This window comes from Colletotrichum godetiae (assembly GCF_030913485.1).
Source record: "Colletotrichum godetiae strain CBS 193.32 chromosome Unknown BDP55scaffold_42, whole genome shotgun sequence".
Lineage (NCBI taxonomy): Eukaryota > Fungi > Ascomycota > Sordariomycetes > Glomerellales > Glomerellaceae > Colletotrichum > Colletotrichum godetiae.
In genome coordinates this window covers 65,529-89,829 of record NW_026851290.1, presented here as the reverse complement: position 1 = coordinate 89,829, position 24,301 = coordinate 65,529, and the positions used below count along the sequence as shown (strand labels likewise).

Genomic DNA, 24,301 nt, shown 5'->3' with positions numbered 1-24,301 from the left:
CCTCCTGCTCCCATGATGGCAACTGTTTCCTTGTTCCCCCTTTGGAAATGGGACACAGTTTTTGCTCTCCAAAACGCCGATGCCACCTTCCGAAAATGCCCAGAATAACGACAAAAAAAAAAAAAAAAAAAAGGGTTATTTGTACCCCTCTGTCCATCCTATAGTCACGTTTCCGTGAATTTGTTCTGCCCCTTCCTTGGCTTCCCCGTGTTGTCCTCCCGTTTGATCTTCATTATGAGCCCCGGCATTCCTGCTACGGTGTCGTAGGGCGCGATTAATACAGTATCGAAGATTAAGTGTATGTGGTGTGTATCGAAAATCGAAGGTTGATCGCTTATGACAACTCGCTCATGATTATGCTGTAGCTTCGGCCTTTTCCTCGGTTGTCGCAACGATAATTTGTTGCTCCTCTTTGATGGGAATGTTGATTGACAGTCGCTTCTCTCCGTCCTTCTCTGCCATGGAGCTTTTCTCTGGCGAAGACGACAGTGTTGAGTTCCGATTGCTCGGGCAAGGCGTCTCTGGTCTTGCTAGTGACTCCTCAGCGTCCAGCTGGCTAGCTGTCTCCTCGAGGGGAGTGGCAAAGGGAGTAGCATCATCAATGTTCTCCGAAGGTGTTTCTACTACCTCTGGCTCTGTGTCTCTAGACTCGCTCTCGTGGCTAGTTCGAGGGCTCTTCTCCAAGGGTAGTGAATGATGATGACTGGCCGGGATGACGCCACCACCAATTCGGGACCAGAACATCTGTTCCCGCAGGCGGACGCTTTCCTCCCAGGCAGCCTTCTCCGCGTCTTCGTCCTCCGCTCGCCAGTGACCGTCTTTGACGATGCGCAAAAAGTTGAGGAAATCGCAGGTTGATCTCACACGACCTAGGCAATATTTGCAAAGGGGGTATCTCTGGGCTGACTCGGACTCGCTGGTTCGGAAGCGATATGTTCGGAGGTGCTCTTCATCCTTCCGTGCGTCGCCACACAAGGAACAGGGGTAGAACTGCGGCTTGACAATTGACGCAAAGGGCGCATTGGCAGGAATTGGCTCCACCACGATTGAGCCATCGCTCATAGCATTCAAAACGCTGCGACGCGCAAGCCAGGACAGGCCCGGGGCAATGTCCAGTCGGAGTGTCGGCTCAACATCCTCTGCCAGGACACGCTTGAAAAACTTGGTTTCTTTTAGAGCCGGCGGGGGTGGACCCAAGTTTGCTGAGGCCGTGCTCGAGACGGAGGCCGGGGTATTCGGCGTCTGCGGCGATGACGTCGCTGGAGTCCCCGTCGTGGATAGGGAAGCAGTCGAGGCATTGGAAGGGTGAGCGCTTGAGGTGCTGCCGCCCATACCAAGACCCAACCCACTTAGACCGTTAAATGAGCCAGATGAAACACGGCTACCAGCACGATTCCTGGACAGCTTTGTAAGGTTGAGAAAATCCTCGTAGGCTCCCAGATCAGTCCTGAGAACTGGCTGAATGAGATGCGTCAAGCTAGTAGGGTACGTTGGCGAAGTCGGGTCCATGAGAGGTGAAGCGACTAGGCCTTCTGAGCGTTCATCGTCTTTCGTGGTGTCGGGTTTACTAAAACCGGGAGACGAAGGAGCTGTGCCGGTCGTAGCATCGTCTCTTTCGAGCATCATCTGCTCCATGACGTGCTTGAGATCGGCTAGTTGCTGTTGTTGTGAGGTCAGCAAGGCCTCCATATCGCCAAGCTGGGATCTCAGATTGTCGTTCTTTCTTTGGATAACCTCCTGCTCCAACCTCGCCTCCTCTTTCGCGGTAATGACCATGTTGTTGGCCTCCTCGAACAAAGCGGTGGACAAGCTCTCCAGCTCTGTTTCGATCCTCTTCTGCTCCTTCTCAGCGTCCTCGCGGAGTTTCTTCTCCTGTGTAACACGGAGCATAATTGTTTTCTTTTCTTCCTCGGCGGTCTTGCGACGAATCCAAATATCGCCTGCGAGCATCTCTCTCTGGGATTCATTCTGTTCTTCTAAATGCTTGATTTTCTCGCGTGCTCTTTCCAACTCTTGTCTTGTGGCGGATAATGTGTCGTCGAGGGTTGTTTGGTGGTTGATGGCGTTGATCAGTTTGGCGCTCAGAGTTGCGACTTCGTCATTTAGCTCGGGGTGTTGAGCAGTATCAGCTTCGCTTGCGGGACTCATAGCCCGGCTGCGTGGGTCGGGTAGGGTGCTCAGTTCGCCGTCATCATCTGGAGGTGTCACTGTAGTCGTGGGTCGTAGTGACGGCGAAGATGCTACTGAGGAAGACATGATGGGCATGTCAACAACGGAAGGTGCTTTACTCGACGTTTTCGCGGCTCGAGGACTTGGTGACGGAGATCGAGCTATTGAAGACAGAGATCGAAAATGGCCAAATGGTCTTCCACCGGGTTGGGGGCTGGTATGCTGTGCCCAGCCAGCGACGGCGATAAAGCTGTGCCACACAAGGTTAGTTACAGCCATCTGACGGCGACGAGTGCAAAGTGCAAGCCGGTGTTGATCGTGACTTTCTCGAGCTGAACAGGCAGAGACAAGAGAAAGAACACGAGAGGCATGGGCTGGTTATTGAAGGATGAGAGACATACGAATCCATTCCCTCTGAATCTGTCAGCCCGCTTAGGACGAGAGACAGAAGCTACCAAGTATGGACTTGGGTAATTGGGGTTGTTGGATGGTGAGACAATGCGTTGGCAAGAGCTGGCACCACCTTAGATGAGATGGGTCTAACGGCAGGCGCGAGGCGTGAGGTATGACAAGCAGCAAGCGACTGGCAGGCGGAATGCACGGAGCAAATGCCGATTGATTGTTGCTAGCAATCAAACTGAGGCCGAACTGTGAGGGCCGGAATGGGGCGTTGGGGCCTTTAAAAACCGCAAGAGACCATGGCGGTGCGAGCTATGGAGGTTGAGATTCGGATTCTCTTTCCCTGGTAATGTACAATGTTGGTGTGTATGTGTGTGTGTGTATGAGTATTTGTTGGAGGATCGGTCGGGATTAGGCGTGGTCGGGATTAGGCGTGGTCGGGATTAGGCGTGGTCGTGAGGCAGTTCGTGATCGTGAGAGACTGGCGGATTAGGCGGGTCACTGTAGGCCGTAGTAGAAGGTGAGGTGAGGGGGTTGTTTGAATAGGTAGTTAGAAATAGGAAGGAAGGAAGAGGAGAAGAGACGAGGTGACAGGTCGAAGTCGAGCAGCGGAGCAGACTTGGGCTTTGAGTGTTTTCGGCGTGGTTGGCAGGAGCCGAATAAGCAGGCGGGCGGGAAGGTGGTAAGGTAGCACGCAGGTGCAAGTGCAAGTGCAGGTGGCAGAGCAAAGAGGCGGCGGCGGCAAAGTGAAAGGAGCAGCAGCCAGCGAGAGAATAGGATGAGTAGCGAAAGACTGGGGACGCGAGAGAGCCATGACCAGTGACAGGGACCAGGACTGGAACTGGGCGGATGACATGGGTGGTATTGGACGGGGTCGAGCGTGGTGACTTTGTGAGCACGACAGGGACCAGATGTCGACAGCAGCGTCAGTCGGTCCTGCCAGAGACCGCAGACTCCAGACAGCGGGCAGGACGGGAGGAGAGAAAGAACCTCCAGCGCCTTCCCAGTGCCTCCTTGGGACTGGACCGGGCGGGGCGGGACCGGACAGGACAGGCGTGGGATCGTGGTTGTGGACGCATCGAATAGCAAGGAGGGTGTGGGTCTGGGCAAGCCGCCAGAGCAGGGGTGGGGGCGGTGCAATCGCTGGGACTGGGACGGGCCCGAAAGGGTTCCTTCCAGGTTATGGAAGTAGGTACCTGCAGTTTTGATGCTCACTCCTCACTCCTCGCTCACTCCTCACTCCTCACTCACGTCCTCACCTCGCCTCACCTCATCTGTCTTTATACAGCGGCTATTCTCAGTCGCCGTCATATTGTTTTTTGATATTTCCAATTAAAGAAGCGTGCTCAAGGTTTGGAGTGTTTGCGTTGTCATGCAGTCCAAACTGCATCTTGTTTCAAGCACTTTCATGTACCTTATCCGTACAGATGGATAATAGTATTGATCTTACTCAGCTACAGATGCCCCCTCACAAGCCTCAGTCATTGATACACCACACTAGGCATAAGCAAGTTGTGCACGAGCAGGGTTTAGGAAGTCGGCCATGAGGTAGCGGCCTGGTGGCAGGTGAGCTAGCCGAGTGTGACGACGTGACGACAATAAGACAGAAGCGATGGACATGATTGACATGATGGACACGTTGGAGTACCAACACACACACTTCGTACAGCTGCACATGTCTCCCGTCCCATCCCATTCCAATCCATCCCATCGCGTGTTCAACCCCGGGGCCGTCGGTCGGTCGGTCGGTCTTTCGGTACAGAAGACGCTAAGGCAAGACAGAAAGCTGCAAATGATCTCGCAGTGGGGAACTGGGGCCATCGGTTTGGTCGGGAGCACCTGGTCACACTCACGACTCACAAGTTACAACAGCTCTCACAACAGGTAGGTATGGACTACAGATACCTACCTATCCAAGACCAACTTTCAACTGTCATTGTGGACCTTGCTTTTTTTGGCCGTTAGCCTTGGACACCACGCTCACGATTCTCGCATCTTTTCTGCGCGTCTTGAACCGGGGGGTTGGTCAGTTGCCAAAGTGGGCAGACCTTGGCCGCTTGAGATGACGACCACCTTTCCATACCTAGGAAGGTAGGTACCTAGTTACCTAGGTACGGATACCTAGTGATTCGCTTTCGCCCCCTTTGCGCGCTTTCTCACACGGGCCAAGCTCTCAATACCGTCACAGCCACAACTCAATGAAAAAAAAACCCAGCTCCGTCATTACACCTCTAGTCCCTGATTTCTATCGGCGCTGCTGCCGACAGGCCCGCACCACACGCACGACTCCGACCGATGCGATGCGAGCTGAAGCTGGATCACACACTCGTCACTGACTACACTATTGGATCTAGGTACGGCACGGCAGGCGACGATCAAGAAGCGATTTACGGCTCGCGCGCGCGCATGAATCGAAAGAAGAAGATTTCAAATGGCGTTTGTGTGCGAGTCGAGACAGGCTTTTTTTTGTTGTTCCCTCTTAACCAATTGCTCAGAAAAACAATTCCTTATTTGAGAAAACAGAAAGGGAATCTACCAATCAGCGTGTCGATGGCAGTGAGTTATGGCAATGAGATGAAAACGTCTCAAGTTTCTCCCGCAAGTAATCCAATTTAATTCGCCTCGGGATTACTTCAATTCGGCCAAATTCCTCTGCGCATTCCGCTTCGCTCCCTCTCTCGCTGCCCACTTATCCTTCAGGCTTCACTTGCTGGTTCGATAAATACACTAGCACATTGTTTCTCTCTTTCCAAGGTACCTACCTCGTCCGTAGGTGTAAGGTACTTTCCCTCTCCTTCCTCTTCCTGCTGTGCCGAGTAGCTGCAGAGGATCATGAAATGATGACAGTGACGGGAAGCCTGGAGGCAGAGACAAGAAAGAACAAGAGCACGGACGCTGGGCTGGTCTCAGCTGGGCAGGTATCTTCAAGTGGTCAAAGTTATGAACGCCTGTCGCTGACACAGCCAGCTTTCCTGGTGTGTTTATGCATGGATTGTCCATCTTGTATGTCTCACCTTAGTCAGTCCCGTCAGAATCCTTTCCTCTACTACGTACCTTAGGTAAAGTAAGTACCAAAGCACCAAGGTAAGGTTCCCACGTTCCTCCCCATTTCGTTTCCGCGGACCACAGAGACCCAGAGTTTCCAGAATCGCGAGAGCCAAGAAAAAGGTGAACCTGATCCTCCCGCCGTCTCCCCCCCCCCCCCCCCCAGGCCTCAATACTCTACTCCGTACGGATACCCTTTCGCATTTACCTGCTGCTCGCCTGCACATGCAAACGTTGGCTCCACCGAACCGAACCCTCGCTTTATTACTTCGGTACGCCGCACTAGGCACAGCCCGTTCAAACGGACCCCGAACCTGACGCGCACGCCTTGCTGGAACACGACACGGGTCACCCCAGCCAACATCGTGTCTGCTGCTCTCAAGTCTCAACTCATTTTTTTTTACGAATATCATCTATCCGTATCTCCATCCCTTACGGCACCCCGGTCTCAACACTCTTCGAAGCTGATTAGTCGCATTATGGCACTATTCTCTTGCATCGGCTCCCCCTAACTACACTAGGTAAGCTTCCTTGATACGTGATACCTTAGATCTAGGTTCTGTTGAGCCTCCGAGGATACGGATAAAGACTACGGTCTAAGCTATGCAATAGATACGAGTATCGCACGATCAACATCTTCCCCATATTCCGTATGCATTTTCTACTCTCGCATATTCTGTCGCCTAAGAAATGCTGCAACATTGGCCCAGCTAGTTTCAGGTCACGAACGATCAGCAAAGACCATTGCACATCCCGTCATCACCCATTCCTATTCTTAGTTCTGTACGGTTCCCCTTTATCGATTTGATCTTCCTGCTTCGCACTCCGTACTTTCGAATCAACGGCGAGTCAACAGCAGCCACGCCCCGATTCTTGACCACATTAGGGGCTCGAATTCCATCCGCTTTCGCATATCTGCACTTGCATATGCATCGGCATCGGCATGAGAGCCTCAGCAGCACCAAGGCCGGGCTCCGGGCTGGCATCTCAACCCCTTGAGTCCAAGTTCCAATTGCCACGGTGCCACCTCACCCTGTCACCCCGTGTCCACTTCAACCCCCAAACTCTCAAGTCTGAAGCATGCAGAAAGGACTGCGGTGTGCTTCAGCTTCACAATGCCTGCGCCCATCTTCATGCTTGTGCGGCGGCACCTACCGAATGGCCTGGTCATTATCCAACTCTGCACAATCCAATCCGACTGCTACCTTCAACAAACGAAATGGCGTTCCATAATCCATCCAAGCTTCCGGTACGGAGTACGGATACCATTCACCAACACCACTGTGGCGGCAAGGCCATGTTCTGGACTATGCAGACCGGTGGGTCCGGCCCCAGGACCCTGGCAATGTTCAATTGTCAGCTGCACGCCGAAATCTCAATCGCTCCGCAAACTTGATTGCCGCCGTCCGTTACTCTTCCAAACCCGGCGCATTGCTTTTGCGTCTGCACTGACGCGCCTGATCGCCTAATTACCACCCTGCTGTGCCTGCTTCCAGACCAGCTTGCCTCCTCGTTGGAAAGCCCATGGCAGTTGACCTGGGCCAAGCCAATATGACTGTTTGCGGCTCTACGAAGACATAGTTTCTTTGAGCTTTACCGACAGCCCCAACAAGTTACAACCGGCAGTTGGACATCGTTGCGCTCTAAAGGCTGGACCCTCGTGTCTCTCCGCCTGGCTTGACCGACCTAACGCGTTTAGTCATCGTTGGCCTTGTCTATCGATTTCATCTCCGCCATGCGTTACACTCTCTCCAGCCTCGCAGACTATCGTCTACTGCCCTTTGTGACCTAGGACAAACAACATCCCGGTCTGGGCTTGGCCAAGACTGTCACGCCGCCCGCTATCTCAACAATCGCCGTCACTCGCCTCCTCCCGATTCAGCCCAGCTTGGCTGATGGCGGTTGACGGTTGGCGTCCGGAACCTGCCTGGCCACCCCACGCTTCCGTGTCCGTGGGCTCTCCCGGGTCTCAGAACGCCCAGCGGCGCCTCCTCACGCCGTCGTTTGCTTCTTCAGCCCGTCTGCTTCCAAATTTACCTCACGACCCAACCCCCGCGAACCAAACGGCCGACGCCTCGTTCTTGACACAATAGCATCAGTGCTTTCCAACCCCTGTCTGTCCGTCCGTTCAGGTCCATCCTCTCTTCGTCCCATCTCCCCCGGATCCCGAATGTGTGTTTCACACAGACGCCTAGTTGGGCTGGCAGCCCCACCATCCCAGCTTATTTCATGTTCTTCTGGTAGCATTGCTTATTCTTTACCCATGAGCTTCTCGATGCTGACGCGTCGGATCTGTCTTGCTACGTCGCAAGCCATACGCTCTCGTCTGATGAGCCTCACATCAAGAAAGTACGACGCTGGAAGCTGAACCCCTGAACCTGATCCCATAAGCACTCGCCCTCCCTGGACCTCTCACCTTGGCATCTAATATTTTTGAGATTCACATTTCTTTTTTACTTCCGGAAGCTGCCTCGGGTTTGCATGTCTCGACTTTTTTCTTTCCTGACATTGTCTCTCGTGCATAGATCCTCACCATCGGAAACCTACAGAGAATATGTTTCGCCTTTGATTGAGCTGCAGTCGACGCTGCAACATAGCCTCAGGGCTTGGCGGGCACTGTGCAGCAAGAACGACAAAAAAACAGCAGAAGGGAGCAACGTCATCGGGCCGCAGTTGTAAACATGCACGCACCGGCTTGGGCCGAGAATTGCAGAAGACGCTCGCCGCCTCCCCGCACATGAGACCCCCTCCCACCCCCGAAGCTGAGTGCCGGAATGAGTCCGTGCTCCGGCCGCGACGACAAACAGCACACGCATAACGTCGTCCCATGTCAAGCATCGGCCGCCGACCTCCATCCGCATTTCCGATCTTCTTTCTTGAAACGTAAAACAGACTTTACGCCGAGAGAAGGGGGGGTAAAATGTAAATCAGGCGACCATATATAGCTCCCGCGACTCTTCGTGTCTCGTTCTGCACCTATCCGGATTGCGCTGCCGACCAACGCCCTTCCCGTGGCTTTGCTCCTGCATCGCATGGCTGTTTCACTTGCAGGCTTCCTTCGTGAGTGTTTCCCTATATCAAAGGATATAGGCGACTTATCCCGCGCGGCCAAGGACGCATTCCTCCCCGACTAGGACCGAGCTCCAGAGCCTGCACCACTTACACAGCAGAACGAGCAACTTCCTATCAAGAGACGAGAATACTAGGGTGCTCCCCCCCATGGAGCTTCTGTAGGTTGCCAAGCATCTACAGTAGGCAGACGTATGGATTTGTCAACGCTATCCTGGTCTGTCAATGTTTGGTCTGATAACGGCTGGCGACTTTGTGAGGATAGTTGTGGCCGGCACCAAACATTACTCAATTCGCAACTCGTCCTAGAAACAGTCAATCTCTGCGGCCCGTCTTGGCGTTTAAAAAAGTAGGACTCTTCGCGGCTTTTCACAGGTGAATGGAGTTGTATGGCGACAACCGCGTCGAATTCTGCCGTGGCTTATGATTCTTCCCGCCTCGCATGTCCCTTTTACCCTCCTCTTGGCGAGTTATCACGCACCAGCTTATCTATCATGGATCTCGGTAAATGAATATCATAGCTTGTAGCAAACGTTTCGAACCGCCGTTGCCGCTTGGTTGAGTAGTGTCCAAGAACCAGAGAGCTCACGATAAACATTCGTTTCCTCGGCTTAGAAGACCCAAGCCACACCTAGCCAAGTAAGGAAGGTAAGGACACCCATGCAAAGCAGACCTCAACAGAGTTCGTCTCAACTATCCAGTTCCCAATTTTCTCCCACCCCCCTCTCTCGCATTCTCCATCCCTCTGTCTCTTCTCAAACAAGCAGTACTAGTACCCTGAACTTGGAAGAGAGAGAGGAGGTCAAGGTGCTTACGAAGAACACCTTTGAGCTGCGCCACAAGAGGGCTTCTTGCGAGGCTTTCTTTTCCCCTGTCGTTTCTCGGTATCTGCTAGGTGGCTTGGCACGTTTGTGAAGCTCATACTTGCGGATGGGGCAGTTCTCGCAATCGCCTTCCGACCAAGTCGGAGCCGAATGTCAGTTTCCGTCAGTTGTTCATTGTTTGACCTGTTTTGCTCGTCTCCTTTAAAGAGTAGTACTAGGTTTACACTAGTTGCCGTCGTCCAAAAGGGGTCCAAGGGGGGGTTCCAGCACACCCGGTAAAACATTCACAACACTAAACCGACTGATTCTCCTCTACCCCTCTATGCTGAATCTTTGCAAAAACCTTACTTTCGTACGGATGGGGGGAAAAGAGAATAGTAAACGTGGGAAACGTGTCGGAGAGTTTTTGTTGGTTGCTTTGCAGGCTGGGTTCATCTCGGGCGCGAGGCTCCGAGAAACTTTGAACTCGGCCGATAACAGTGTGCTACCTACTTGAGCATGAGGAGGAAAAGCTTGCTCGAGCTTTAAGCGTGAGGATCCGGGCAGGGTAGGGGTGTGATTTTCATCTCATCTCGTTTGAGCCGAGGCCCCTTCGAATCTGACCTCCATCTGGTTTTGCATGTTTTTCAAGTTGCCGAATCTTAGATGGTCGGTTTTGTTGTTTGCTGGTCCATTTTGGTCAATTGATAACAGGCGTTACGAGAACCGGGGGAAGGATGGCTTCCGAGCGGGAAGAGGCGTGGAATTTTGACCATGCGATAAGTTTGAGGAATGGTCTTGTTTTGCAAGTCACGGCTGACTTTGAGTGATATCAAGAGACCAAAGGTAACGAGGGCGAGAGTTTTTATCACGATTGATCGGGTATCTCGAGGCTTAAAGGGTCCTGAAGATTGCAATAGTACCGAAGATCTCGTGGCTTTTTCGACACCGGCTGTTTCGATCTTATCATTGGGTGGCTTGCTCTCGAAGTCCTGAAGCAGTGCCGGGACAAGACGCATGTTGCCCAAGTGGGATTCTGTCTCTTGCAATATTGCAGAGCATCTGCTTGTCGATAAGCTTCTCGATAAGCCACATTTCTTGGTGAACTAAAGATGGAAATTTACTGTCAGCCATCTCACTCTGATATATCTGGAGCCTAATGAGTGTCTCCAGTCAAGATGCCACACTACTTCAGCCGAACGCAACAATGCAACATAGAAATTGGCAGCATGTTAAGGACCGGAGCCAGACCCGGTGGTCTGACACTCGTCCTCAGGCTTCTGACATTTTAAGACTTGAAGGATTGCCTGGTTGTTGATGTGGCCATACCACTCGGCGCGAAACGCTGCGAGAAGTCCCCGTGAGCGTTGTACTGTCAATACGGCGGTAACTACTCAGATGGTATCAAAGCTACCAGAAAGAGGGAGTAAGGGTGTCAACGACATGGGGTTTCTCTTGTTGATGTGCTGGGTCCGGGGTTCGCAACTTGGAAGCCAGTGGTCCGGAATCTTCAACGAAGCCCGGGGACATCAACAGGTCTCGAACCAGTAGAAGTCAACAATCCAATGACAAACTAGGATAGGTTTCTTCAGAAGACCGATATACATCTCTTGTAGTTTACGAATAGTGTTTGTAAATCAGGTTCCCTCTTTCTCAAATCAAGCAAAGCTCCCTAATGCTACGCACTACTGCCAGCAACACGAAGAATGTAGTCTCAAGTATCTACAACGAATAACCCCATTGAAAGCAGATCAGAACACTTATTTAGGAGACTAATCGCAGATCTCTTGAGAGAGATCGCTTTAAAGAAATAAGATCATGAAGTCTCGGACTTTGACATAGGAGAGGTCATAATCAGCTTAGCATCGTCAAACTGTCACATACGACCATACCCATTGGAAAACTCGGGATCCCGTCCGCTCTCCCATAGATAAGCCAATGAGGGCCGGATTAGTATTTGGGTCGGTGACGACCAGCGAATACCTGGTGTTGTATGTTTTTGATTTTTGTAGGAAGCTATCGTGGTGTGGTTGTGGTGGGTGACGATGTTTTTGCTTGGTGCGGCGTGATGGGTAATGTTCGCTGCGTGACGTGGTGGTTTGATTTGCTTTAAACACATTGACCCTTGGTTCTAGTTGTTGGGGTAAAGAGTTGGGGGTAATGTCGAAAGACAGCTGCGAAATCGCAAATATGTCGAGGGTGTTTGCTCCTAGCCACGATGCCGTAAGTGACTATTGAGGATGCATCTTACTTGGCTCCGTTACATCTAGAACTATCATATACTTACTGCCAGATATGAAAAGACTATGGAGGTACTACGCCTTGTTGATATCGAACAATGCGGCAACATATATGGATTGAATATGACTCCCTTTGAAGTGCCTTGACGTTACTATTAACACACTCTCGCAATATATATTAGATGTCTCACGAGATCGCGGAAGTAAGCCGAAGATGTCTGGGGAACTTGTTTGGGGCCCATTCAATCTCGTTTTACTTAAATCATCTTCGGTTTTGAGGCCATTGACCTCAAAGCTTTTAAACCCCCTATCCCACGCATCCCAAGGACAGAACGTTGCTCACGAGTATAAGCGACCACGGACGGGCGCCGAGACTGATCCAGAAGAAAAAGAACAGTGCCCGACGACAGATGAATCTACCATGCCCCGTCGCAGAGCCTTCTCCCATGTCTTTCCCTCGTCCGAGTCGGGGTGACAAGCAGCAGAGATGGCCGCGCTACAACTACCCGCCACGGGCATGACCCCGAATCGCAAACGACGTCTCTCCGCGACGATGAGAAAGCCCATCGTGACGATGATTACCACGAGAACGCACAAGACCCCGAGTGGTGACCATCCGCAGGCTGTCACGCCGGCAAACGAGTTTCCCTCGACTAATCGCACCATAGACTTGCCATCAGCTGAAGGAACATATACCTCCAGGTTGACGAGAAAAAAGCTCTGAGAAATGAGCCAGTGAAGTCCACCTGAGAATATTACAAGAGGGAGGGAGTAGCGGTACGGCAGTTGAAGGAAGTAGGTATCTCGCTGGTCCCCTTTGCGTGTCGACGAGACGCGAAGGCTCTTTGCCTCCTTATCGTTGCCGAACCTGTCCCATTCCGTAACCAGGGATATGCTGGTGTATTGGGCATTGTAAGTGAAGTAAATGAGCGAAAGAATAATTTGAGGCGTGTTGACAAGCATAATATTGCCAAGTATAGATCCTTGGCCCAGGTCGCTCCTGTTCAGGATGGTCTTGGTCTGCATGGCGCCGAGTCCAAGCTTGATAATATCGCCGCCACCAGACATGTGATTCAGGCCTCCAACCAGCAAGCTTGCACAGACGATAATCAGTCCAAAGTACCTAGCAGGGCGGTCAGCAAATTGATATGTTGAAAGGAGGGAAACACAAGCAAGCATACAACAAGAAACACATAAACCACCCTCCAAGCGTGACCGCGACAGACTTCCGTTGCGGTTTGAGATCATATTGTATCGGACCTTTGGACCAATGTTGGGCAACAAAGTGGTCCTTCGACTTGAGGCACATATCTGCAGTCGACTCGTCCTGATTCTCGAGGAAAGAGGCCACTGCATCTCCGATGGTCATTAGAGGGTCTTCCTCACCCATCCCGAAGGCGACGAAGAGCATCAAGACGCCTTTGGCAAAGTTGAAAGCCGTCACAGTCCAGCAGAGGGTGCTACTGAATATGAGCTTGCAATGCTCTTCAGTCTTTTGGCTGTAACATTCCTTGACGCTTGAGCCTAGCGGCTTCCAGCCTTCCGACTTGGGCCGCAATTCGCGTAGATAATCTTCGCATGTCGAGTTGCCAGCGAGTATGCCGGCAATCTTTTGGCTAGATTGGCCGCACATCCATATTTATGGGTATCCCGAAATATCAAAAACCTCGGACGTGCGATTTTCGTCCTTCTTATCATCAGAGACAATGAGTAAATTTCCTCGCGAGGACTGGAAGGCGACTCGATAGGCGTCCATACAAGGTGTTGCATCCATTTTCTCCACGTTGTCGCCAAGAAAGCCTGCGTATATGCTCTTCCACTCAGCGCTGCTGACTATGCTTTCGGTTTCGTTCTTTGAAATGTACGCATTCGTACTTAAGACGCTGTAGTTGTTCATCGAGGTCGAGCTGAAGATGATAGAGTTGTAACTAGTGATCGATCAGTAAGAGTTTCTGGAAGAGAGAAACAGTACAAGGAAAGATGCAAAACGATAATGAATCCACTAACACCAGATGTAATGGAAGAGACGAAGCTGCAAGTAACACCCAGACAATCTTCTTCTTCCATGTTATGCTCCAAAAGTTTCGAAGACTAGCAACCCCGACATCGAGCCAATGTTGTCTTGCGTGTGCATCGTCGATCTCTGGTCGGGTTGGTGCCATCAAGCACTGCATACAGTAATTACTACCTGCAAGAAGAATGATGCCAAGAACGTTGATCAAAATATGGATCCCGATATTCAGCATTCTGATGGTTGAACAGTTCGTATCGAGGAGAATACCGACGCCGTCAATGATGGTATCACGTCTCTGTATGCTTGCCCAGAGAGTGAAAACGAAATTGATTAGAAAGGTCGAGAAGGCTGCAATTGCGAAGTAAGATGCAGCTTGTCGCCATCACTTTGGGAGAACTTGAATCTACCCATCGTGATGGTCGTTGGTGACGATAGTCAGGGAATTGCAGAGCATGTTGGAAAGGAAGAATGTGAGCCAAGGCGGGATGGGAGCCAGGAGGTCTATGATAGGACTGCAAAGAAAGAGCAGTTCTTTCTTCGACGCAGCCTGATCTTTACTTAGCCCTGCCAAGGGATCGAAGGATAGTTTGAGATGTAGCCTGCCTGCTTGGTTCACCTCCATGTAGTATTTGCTGACTGCAGCCGCAGTAGTGTACTCCTCCCACAGCTACCTTTGCACCGCAAGGTAGCGTCCCAAACCAGAGAAACCTCCCTCACCTTTGGTAGAATCCCGTCTTCTGCATAGGACAAGACAGTAGTGACTGCCGACAAACCTGTCACTTCAACGACCGTGTCAATCTTAGTATGCCAGTGTTTGCCTGGGGAAGATGCGAGATATTAAAAAGTGGGAAGTCCACAGCGGTATGTGCTCAATATCCATCTACCATACGTCCAGAATTTGCCTGTCTTTTTTATCTGTGATATTTCCATGCCATAAATGCGACCAACCATGCACCCATACACCTATATTTTTTGAGATCCTTCATGAAAACCATACCAATCCACATTTTCCCTTCCTCTCCGTCTTTACGGGATTTGCTTACACGAAGCCCTTGAGCACAGCAGCCTCAGCATTGAGGATCGACGAGCCAGCAGCGCCAATAACAGTGTTGTGGCTAAGCGCAACAAACTTGATATCAAAGATACCGCTCTCATCCTCCCGAACGCGGCCGACACTGACAGTGTACCCCCTGCCAAGGTCGCGATCGAGTCTCGGCTGCGGCCGGTCAGGCTCGTCGTGCACGAGGATAGGGTTCTCCGGCGCCGAAGGGCACCCCAACTTCTGCGCCTCGGAGACGTACTCGCGCAGCGCCTTCTTGACCTCCTCGGCCGAGGGCGCGGGGCGGCGCGCAAACTTGAGCGAGACGCAGGCGGTGTGGCCGTCGAGCACGGGCACGCGGTTGCACGCCGCGCTGACCTTGAGCTGGGTCTGGTCCTCGAAGGCGGTGAGGTCCGATGTGATAGTGCCGAGAATCTTTTGCGCCTCCGTCTCGAGCTTGTCCTCCTCGCCCGAGATGAAGGGGACGACGTTGTCAATCATGTCCATGGACGAGACGCCCGGGTAGCCGGCGCCGGAGACGGCCTGCATGGTGACGACGGAGACCTGGTCGACGGGGCCGAAGACGGCCTGGAGGGCCGCAAAGGGGATGACGAGGCCGATGACGGCGCAGTTGGAGTTGCAGACGAGGAAGCCCTTTTCGAGGTTGTGCTGCTTGCGCTGGTGGGGGATCAGGTCGAGGTGGGGGAGGTTGACGGTGGGGACGACGAGAGGCACAAGGGGGTCGCGGCGGTAGTTCTTTGCGTTGGAGAAGACGGCAAGGTTGGCCTTGAGGAATTCCATCTCTATTTGGTCGCAATGATCAGCCATTGTCCATAATCCTCCGCGGGCGCTGGAGTCGCAGCCCCAGGGAATACTCACCAATTTGGCCGGCAACGTCAGAGTCAAGACCGCTGAATACGACGTCGCAGTCGCTGAACTCAGAGGCCTTGCACTCGCGGACAACGAGGTCGCCGACGGCGCCCATGGGCGAAGCCTGCTTCCACCTCACGGCATCGCGGTATTTCTTGCCGGCGGAGCGGGACGAGGCGCCGACAGCGACGAGCTTGAGATACGGGTGCTGCGAGAGGAGGAGGATGAAGCGCTGGCCGACGGAGCCGGTGCAACCGAGAACGCCTGGGAGTGGACTTTCAATTAGCTTTGGGTTGTTCAAATCATCTTAAAAGGCGCCAAAGTTTGCAATGTCTCCATGTCGAGATTTCCCGAAGGCAGAAGGGCGGCGATGGCGGGGAGGAGGGGTTAAATCGTACCGCACTTCTTGACGGGGAATTCGCCCATTGTGAAAGATGAAGAGGGGGGTATCGAGGGTATCAATTGTCGAAAAGAGGACTGGACTGAATGAGCGAGGGCTACAGGTTCGAGATAAATAGAGAAATTGGGCGGGTTGACAATGTGAGTCAAGAGGGGAGTGGCATGTCGCCGGCGGCGCCCCGGCCCAATAATTTTTGGGGTGAGCGACCGACGTCGGTTGCACCCCGCCATGCCCCGCCATCGGAGCTTTGGTTGTCGGTGGACGAGACATTTCCCACTTGGACGAACTTCAGTCTCCACACCCCACCACCTCAGCCAACGGCCCAACGATCATCAGTCCAAAGACCGGCCGGGATCTGATGGGCATAATTTACCTTTCGGTGAGTAACGACATCATCCAATTGGCCTTAAAACAACTGTTATCGTCATCTGTCACCATCCCGATCATTCGATATCAGGCAATCCCCGAATCCCTTCGCGTTGCCATGCTCTTCGCGCACATGGTCATAATGTGCCATTTGGAATTAGTTGAATAGGGTCTCGTGTATGGGCCCGGGAAATGTGTTTCGCGGAAACAGTTCCTGCATGTATTGTTTTCTTACTCTAAAACTGGAACAATGAGCCAATGCTGCTCGAAACCATTTCCATGTGGTCCACCCCCCAATGACCAAGCATCCAGATAACCCCCCCCCCCCGTCACGAAGACACTTGAAACGGATCAGGTTGCCTCTGTGGCTGATACACGCCGACCAAGCATTGACAACTCAAGGCCTGGTTGTTCGGCCGCTTCTCTATTGTTCTGGGGCGCGTATTCATTGGGCTCTTGCAGTCTTCGTGCAACTTTGACGGGATTGAACTGGTCCAGATCTGGAAGGAAGCTAGCGCCAATCAGGAGGATAACAGAAAAAGGGATGATGAAGAGGAAGATCGATCGAAGTGAATTGGCGTATCCGGTTTGAATAGCGTTGGTTATCGCAAGCTTGGTTGTTGTGTTCAATGACGTGAACGTCGTCAAGTTGGTGTTTCCGTTCTTCGTTGCCTGCTCTCTGATGACGGCGCCCAGTTGTAACATTGTCTCAGGCAACAGGCCAGCGCTCAGAACAGCTGGAAGAACGGCCTTGGTCAATTCCTCCTCCAGCTTTTTCCGCAACAACAAGGTAAACAATGTCCTCGAGAAGGCACAGCCCAGGCTGCACATTGCACCGAGGACTCCCGATGCGAGGCCTATGTCTTGCGCTTCCCACACAAACGTAACGCCGGTGATGACAATGGCAACAAGGTAACCTAGAGCTAAGACGTATGTATCAGTATTAAACGTTTAAGAGAAGGCCAGGATTTGCCGCAAGACTTACCAAAGGACGCAGATATGCCCAATAGAACGATCAGTCGTTGATGGCCACCAGGCGATATAGTGCATAATGGAGTCGTGAGAGCCACAACCAGGAATGACGCCACGACGCACTGTATCTTGACACGTTTACCACGTAGTTTCGGAGAAGCCGCCAGGAATATGCCCAGTGTGGCACCAAGAACCAGCAGTACCCCAAACCAAGCGACGTCTACTGAGCGCTTGTTGAAAACCTTTCCGATAGCGAACGGCCAGAGAATTGTGAGGACGTAGAAAATCGTTGAGGCGAAAGTTGCACAAGTGACGAGACTTGTGAAGTGAACATTCTTGAACATCTTTGGGGGCATGAGAGGCTGTTCCGTGGTGGAAAATGCTTCTGCGACACGTCAGAAAGTGCATCGAGGATTGATTCGAACGGGGATCACGCTCACCGTAGAGTACGAACAAGACCAGCGCTGCAAATCCACCGACTAGGGTGCCAATGACCTCCTTGCCAACAGAAGGATATGACGAGGCTCCTAAGCAGAACCCGAGCAGCAACAAAACGCAGCCAGAGACATAAAGGAAGACGCCGACGAAGTCCAAGTGCTTGGTCATCTCAAGCTCTGTCTTCCCAGCGACGTTGAGCTGCCTATACGAAGGTGGGTGGTAGACTACCAGGTACAAGAGAAAGGAGAAGAAAGCAAAAAAGGCTCCCGCGTAATAGCCCCACCGCCATTGCGAAGGATGACCCTCGGGCGCATGATTTTGGACTATGACAGTGCCCAAAACAGCGGTAATGATTGGTGGCAGGGTAGTAAGGGCAACCGTTCTTGTTCTAGCCTGGTTCGCGACGAGTTCTGCTACAGCAATTCCGAGAGGTAGCTGGGCAGCAGCAGCTATTCCGTTGCAGATGTTGGCGGCGATGAGTATCTCGGCGTTGATCGCAAAGGAGCCGAGAACGCAGCCGGCGACTCCCAGAAAGGAGGTTCCTAAGATGATCCACCTCCGTCCGTACAGGTCCGAAAGTCGACCGACGAAGAGAAAGCTAATGGAGCTTCCCATGAACTACATGATTGGTGTCCAATGTACCTTGTCTGACTGAGGTAGGTCTGTGTGGAACAGCACACTATTGTTAGTTGTTAGTATGTGCCAAGGGAGGCTGCGCTGCGCTCATCATGTCACTTACCTCGTGTTCCCGGGTGCTACCCAGCTCATCCATGCAGCTGTGCTAGCCAATGCTTGGGCCTATATTGCATCGGTCAGATTTAGTGAACGACACGAAGGTGGGTTGGATTTACTCGCCAGTAACATCAGCCAGACTCTGGTACTGCCCGACGAGAACAGTGTGCCGAGAGCATCTCTGTCGACATTTGTGACGGTACCATCGATATGTGTTACCTGGAGATGGCTTCCCATGTTTTCGAAGTCCCAACAGTCGTTGTTTCTGGTGGGTTCTTCTCGAGAACCTTGCTGCGTTTGAGGGTTCGGTGCCACGGTGATAACATCGTCGTTGACCATATCTGTAGATTTTGTGCGGACTCAAGTGTCCGGTATTGAATAGTTGAAGCAAAGTGCCAAGAAATCAATAGCTGTGATAATGCCTGCGGGTGATGATGTGTCGGTGTGTTGTAGCTTGGGAAAATAACAAGAGGCGTCGGAGGGGCAGACATATTTTTAAGTCCTTGCCAACCATCGTCTTCCTTCCACCTGCTACATTAGTGAAGAAAGTGTCATCCTTCCAATCGCCATACAACGGAGATCTACTAATCAGCGGGCAGGTGTTCTGAGCGGAGGTTGCGAAGAAAGAATGGTATACGCCCTTGCCCAATGGACCTACCTTTTTGGCATGGCCCTTTCTCTTGGGAAGTGGCGTTCTAAGGTAGAGCTAGCCTCCGATTACACACACCTCTGGGCCAAGTCATGAAGGTTTTGAAGTGGAAGGTTCAGTAATCTCATGCGTACTCCTGCTACTGCCCGCAACTGGATTTCAGGCTGGTGGGCGACAAGATACAGTCAAGAGTTCCCCGAGAACGTGAGACGCCCAAGGCCCTTCCACTTTCAGGACCTCTCCTCCGTGCTGTACAGCAGCAAATGCACCCAAGTTCCTACTTCAGAGAGCCCAGAAATGAAGCGAACTGCTTTAAGTTCCAAGACCACGATGAAGCAAGATGTTAGTTGCTGAGATTCATCATCATCCATCGTTACGCTGAGCCGATAGAGCGCTGCTTGCGACTTGGTGGTCTTGAACTACCGGAGCCGACCGACGATGCAGTATCATGGTCGAGCAGTTCAATAAGAGGCTGGTATGAGACCTAGTGACTGTAATTAATCAGGTTACAAAACATCATTTACGCATTTAACCGTCAAGCCGATGCTACGTCGATCTAACTGTCTAGTATTATCATCATGGCAGCCTTTCCTGGACTGATGAGATGGTTCAATGGATTCAACGAAGGACCCGTAAAGCTGCAAAAGGTTTGAGCCGCAAGATAAAAAAAAGGTAACTAATCTGAAAAAATCAGACATCCATCAATTCAGTGATTGAAGGGCGAGAACGGAGACGCTTGAAGTGAGAAGGGCAAAGAGAATGATAAGTTGATGAGGAGCAGGAGGGGCGCCGGCAATGACTTGGAAAACAGACCTTCTACCAAAGGTACCAATTTGGGTGCTCAACAAGGCATTCTCATCAGCAGACAGTATCCTACCTTACCTATAAAGCATGCTAACCTCTTGGATTGTGTCTTCGTAACTTGACAAAGACCAAGTTCAAAAAGCTTTAAATATCGCTTTATGACTGCATCTTCCTGTTAAAATAATAAGGCAGTGAAGACCAGTTGTCTTCAGAATGCACAATGCCCCATCTCTCCCTGTGGAAATTTGACCGCAACCTCTACCTCAGGAAAGGTATATCAGACGGAAGGCAAGAACGACCCTCATTCTGGGTCAAGTATCGCCTGAGGCAGGAGCCTTCGGCCTGTACCTGCTGTATTCACACCTTGTATTCTGCCTACCGCCCAGCTGTGCCAGGTTGAACAAAATCTCCCCACTTGGAGCGCACCAACTCCTTCTCAACTTGTTCTCACTCCCATCAGACGAGAGCCGCCGTCCCGAAATCGCGATGAGAGCAGCCCATCTCATCACCACCCAAGAAACGATGAGTGGGCTGGTAAGAGTCTCCCATACTAATCCTTCAATCGGAATCCTGACAACTAATTTACTTGCCTGAACAGCTCTCTCGATATTTGGTTCCAATCACCAACAATTGCTTCAACAACTTATTCGAATAATTTGCTCGGAAATTCTGCTCGAATAACTCGCTCAAACTTTCGAGTATGCAGGAGCAGGCAGGGGCCCTTATTTACAAGGGTGCTCTCGCCCTCCTTGCAAATTTCTGTGAGGCGTGACCTCACCTCACGATGGGCGGGAGCAATCTGCCATCCACAAAGCTGCTCCTGCCCCCCTTGAAACTATCGTGAGTGAGGTCACAACCTCCTCACAAAGGGTGAGGGCAGAGAAGGCTACAACTCATGGGGCTGCTCTCGCCTCTCTTGACCTTACAAAGGGCAGGAGCAGACGAGGCTGCCATCCATGAGGCTGCCCTCGCCCTTTTGCGATTATCGTGAGTGAGGTCATGACCTCACAGAAGGCGAGAGCAGCCGACTTCCATGCCCATGAGGCTGCTCTCGCCCTCCCAGCAACTATCGTGAGAGGTGAGTGACCCACGAGAGCCTCACTTCAAACCCTAGCCTTGCCCTGAGGTTTGAATCTCAATCCCACGATACTTCTATCCTCTACCTGTCGAAATACAACCCACCATTTGCTGGTTTACCTTCTTCAACCTCCACAACTCACTCATCGGCAATCAAAACATATACACCTCTCTTCACACAACAACCCATACCCACAACCCCTCTCCATACACATCTCAAGCTTCTACTGCTTTTCGCCCGCATCACTTTGTCATACCCAATCTTTCGATTATCGAAGCTGACAGTCTGCAAGAATCGCGATGGCTTCATTCAAGGATATGATGACCGACTCGGCTGAGAGAGCCGAGTTCTTGGAGCGGCTCCGGCAGCTGGGCATCCAGCATGACCGTGAGCAGGCGCTCCGGGCTGCTGCAATGGCCTCGCAGAATGCCGGCTCCTCCTCCTCGGAGGATGTCGAGAGTGGCGGCGGCGTCCGCCTTACCAACGAGTACCTCTCGGGCAACCCGTACGGCTTGCTCGCGTCTCTCGGGGCCGCCGAGAACTCAGCGCAGTTGAACACTTCCTCTCTGAGAGGTAGTCCTACGTAAGTGAAATCTCTCTCATGGCATCTTCTCATCATCACTGACACTTGATAGTCGTCCTTCTCAGGATGCCGCCAAGACGCTGCGTCCTACTTCGTCCGCCACAGCTGCTGTGTGAGTTCTGATTTTCCATCACGTTCTAGACTTATTCTGACTTAATTTCACAGGGGTGGCACCCCTTCCGTCGTCCCCGAGACCACCGCAAGCGACGTCTTCAACGAGGCCGCGTCTGGCTCAGGCAAGGACCCCATGGTCGCGGCCGTGTCTTACACCCTTGGTCAGAGCAACCTCCAGGCCTCGGAGTCCGGTGGCAATGGCATGTCTCAGCGCAACGAGTATGTCGGTGGCTCTCCCAGCAAGGGCATCTCATCTTTCGTGCGCAACGTCGCCGATAACTCTCAGTTCGGCTTCCCCACTGGTTCTTGCATCTTCGTTGCCAAGTAAGTTCATCCAGAGAAGCTCATCAGTACTCAAAACTAACTTTCTGTTTCAGCCTTCCTGAGTTCAAGGATGACGTTACTCTCGAGGCCGCTGTGATCAGTGAGTTCGACCGCTTCGGCGTTGCCTTCGTCAAGATTCGTCGTGACGGCAGCGGCATGCCCTACGCCTTCGTTCAGTTTCATGTAAGCAGCTTTCCACATCGACATTACACTCGACAGCCTCACTAACGCATTCACAGTCAAAGCAGGACGCCGAGGAAGCCCGCATCCAGGGTAGAGGAAGCTTGATTCTTGGTCGCCCGTGCCGCACCGAGACTGTGCGCGCCAATCGTGAGTCTGTTTGCCCTACGTTTTGATTGTTGAAACTAACTTTTAAACATAGGTACCTACATCATCTACCGCCATGATCGACTTGACATGACGATCGAGGAAGCCCAGGAGCTTTTGACTCCATTCGGTGCGCTTGACAGAATCAACCTTATGGACAAGGAGATTCAGGAGAAGCTTGGACTTCCGGTCACTGTTCGAGTCCAGTTCGCTGTCCACGATCCCTCTCAGCAGGTCCTTCGGGCTTTCCGCATGAACCACACGTACAGGGTCGAGTCGTACGACTTCAAGAAGGCCATGCAGATCCGGGCTCGCATGCCCCACCGTCCTGCCATGGAAAACAACACTGCAGAGCGTGACAGTCGTTTCGTCTTCATGGGTGATCTCCCTCTCGGCTTCACCGACGACAGAATCCGTAACCTCATGGATCATATTGGTGGCGTGGTCGCCGTTCATACCCAGCAGTGCGCTTATGAGGGTAAGTCTTAATCAGTTCCTCCTATCCCTACGTGAATAAAACTGACAGCTGGATAGACGGTCCCAAGCAAATTGCATTTGTCGAGTTCACCAACGTCAGCTACGCCCAGTCTGCTATTGAGCGTTTCGTAAGTTCCACTTGATTGAAGTGTGATGAACGTTCATACTGACATGCTCACTAGAATGACTCCCTCGTCGATGGCCACATCATCCGCGTTCAGCAGCGTATGGATAGACGTCGTCGCTATGGCGGCTTCAACGGTGGCGGCAGCAACCGCGCATTCCAGGGCAACAGCTACCATGGCAGTGTCGCTTCTACTCCTGCTCGTATGAGCCATCTTCAGCAGCGCCTAACCAGCCTGGCCATCGAGGCTGCTCCCTCCTCTGAGGCTGCCCAGAACACCCTTTCCATCATGCGCACTTCTTCGCAGGCCCCTATCAACAACACCCATGGTCTGAAGATTACCACGCAGTCTCTGCAGAATGGCAATGGCATGCAGCAGAACATGCAGAACATGCAGCAGGCTATACAGAATAGCTATCAGACCCAGACGCACCCCCAGATCAACAGCAACCAGGGCATACAGATTCAGACCCAGCAGCCCATGAACACCCAGATGGTTTCGCAGATCCAGATTCAGCCTGGCTCAATGCAGCAGGTTCAGCCTGCCATGCACTCTCCTATGCACATGCAGCCCATGAGCCAGCAGATGAGTCAGCAGATGGCTCAGCAGTCTCCCATGAACGCGGAGCCCATGGGTCAACAGATCAACCAGCCCATGGTTCAGCACATGGTCCAGGGAATGCCCATGCAGCAAACCCAGGTTCAGTACCCCATGGCTCCTCCCCCCGTTCCTTCTCAGATCGGAACTCCTATGCACAACAGCAATGGCATGCCGTACTACGCTCAGGGCGGCCCCGTCCAGACCCCCGTCCAGCAGTCGCCCACTGGCTTCTGGGGCTACGGCCATGGCACTCCCCTCTGGACTCCGTTCGGCCGCGATTTCGCGACCTACTCGTCCCCGGCCTATCACCCTCAGATGCCCGCCACCGGTATGATGCAGTCTGAGCCTGTCATCACCGAGGTCAACCAGGCCTTCGTCACTGATGGTTCCGACCGTTCCAACTAGTCTCCAGACTTCGATTGGTTCATTCCAAATCTTTCTTTCGAATCCTTCTCGGGTTCAAAATAGTGTGTTTACCCTTCTTCAAATCTTGTGTTTTACTTCAAGATTTTCTTCTTCAACAAAAGTTTGGTGGTGGTTTTTTCTTCAGATACGGTGGAAACTTGAAAGCATGGGAGTGCTTCGGATACGCCAGGGCCTTGATCTTGTACTCGGATGATCGGCAAGACTCGGTTATAGAGAATACGAATTGGGGGTCATAGAC

The 24,301-nt window shown here is 52.2% G+C and overlaps 7 protein-coding genes across 7 annotated transcripts; 1 reads left to right on the top strand and 6 right to left on the bottom strand.

Annotated features, from left to right (window-relative positions):
* Window positions 1-113: 113 nt before the first annotated feature.
* BDP55DRAFT_674518 (GDP/GTP exchange factor Sec2p) lies at window positions 114-2,593 on the bottom strand. Its single transcript, XM_060575670.1, has one exon. It carries the CDS (start codon window positions 2,446-2,448, stop codon window positions 355-357), a length of 2,094 nt encoding a protein of 697 aa, XP_060425927.1. The 5' UTR covers window positions 2,449-2,593; the 3' UTR covers window positions 114-354.
* A 407-nt stretch (window positions 2,594-3,000) lies between these two features.
* BDP55DRAFT_674516 (uncharacterized protein) lies at window positions 3,001-3,491 on the bottom strand. Its single transcript, XM_060575669.1, has one exon. The coding sequence runs from the start codon at window positions 3,422-3,424 to the stop codon at window positions 3,119-3,121; it is 306 nt and encodes a 101-aa protein (XP_060425926.1). The 5' UTR covers window positions 3,425-3,491; the 3' UTR covers window positions 3,001-3,118.
* A 574-nt stretch (window positions 3,492-4,065) lies between these two features.
* BDP55DRAFT_635348 (uncharacterized protein) lies at window positions 4,066-4,389 on the bottom strand (the record flags this gene model as incomplete). The annotated part of the gene is made up of 1 exon (XM_060572764.1): window positions 4,066-4,389. The coding sequence occupies one exon, from the start codon at window positions 4,387-4,389 to the stop codon at window positions 4,066-4,068; it is 324 nt and encodes a 107-aa protein (XP_060425925.1).
* Window positions 4,390-12,064: 7,675 nt separating this feature from the next.
* BDP55DRAFT_635346 (uncharacterized protein) lies at window positions 12,065-14,150 on the bottom strand (the record flags this gene model as incomplete). Its single annotated transcript, XM_060572763.1, has 5 exons — window positions 12,065-12,848; window positions 12,907-13,341; window positions 13,399-13,632; window positions 13,733-14,087; window positions 14,147-14,150. 5 exons carry the CDS (start codon window positions 14,148-14,150, stop codon window positions 12,065-12,067), a joined length of 1,812 nt encoding a protein of 603 aa, XP_060425924.1.
* A 628-nt stretch (window positions 14,151-14,778) lies between these two features.
* On the bottom strand, window positions 14,779-16,074 carry BDP55DRAFT_559476 (aspartate-semialdehyde dehydrogenase; the record flags this gene model as incomplete). The annotated part of the gene is made up of 3 exons (XM_060569901.1): window positions 14,779-15,581; window positions 15,658-15,912; window positions 16,047-16,074. 3 exons carry the CDS (start codon window positions 16,072-16,074, stop codon window positions 14,779-14,781), a joined length of 1,086 nt encoding a protein of 361 aa, XP_060425923.1.
* Window positions 16,075-16,765: 691 nt separating this feature from the next.
* On the bottom strand, window positions 16,766-18,895 carry BDP55DRAFT_731816 (fungal trichothecene efflux pump-domain-containing protein; the record flags this gene model as incomplete). Its single annotated transcript, XM_060579864.1, has 6 exons — window positions 16,766-17,337; window positions 17,400-17,771; window positions 17,827-18,442; window positions 18,467-18,503; window positions 18,564-18,622; window positions 18,698-18,895. The coding sequence occupies 6 exons, from the start codon at window positions 18,893-18,895 to the stop codon at window positions 16,766-16,768; spliced, it is 1,854 nt and encodes a 617-aa protein (XP_060425922.1).
* A 2,491-nt stretch (window positions 18,896-21,386) lies between these two features.
* Window positions 21,387-24,042, top strand: BDP55DRAFT_635343 (uncharacterized protein; the record flags this gene model as incomplete). The annotated part of the gene is made up of 8 exons (XM_060572762.1): window positions 21,387-21,670; window positions 21,723-21,782; window positions 21,836-22,108; window positions 22,162-22,291; window positions 22,348-22,438; window positions 22,491-22,913; window positions 22,970-23,040; window positions 23,095-24,042. 8 exons carry the CDS (start codon window positions 21,387-21,389, stop codon window positions 24,040-24,042), a joined length of 2,280 nt encoding a protein of 759 aa, XP_060425921.1.
* Between the last annotated feature and the right edge of the window lie 259 nt (window positions 24,043-24,301).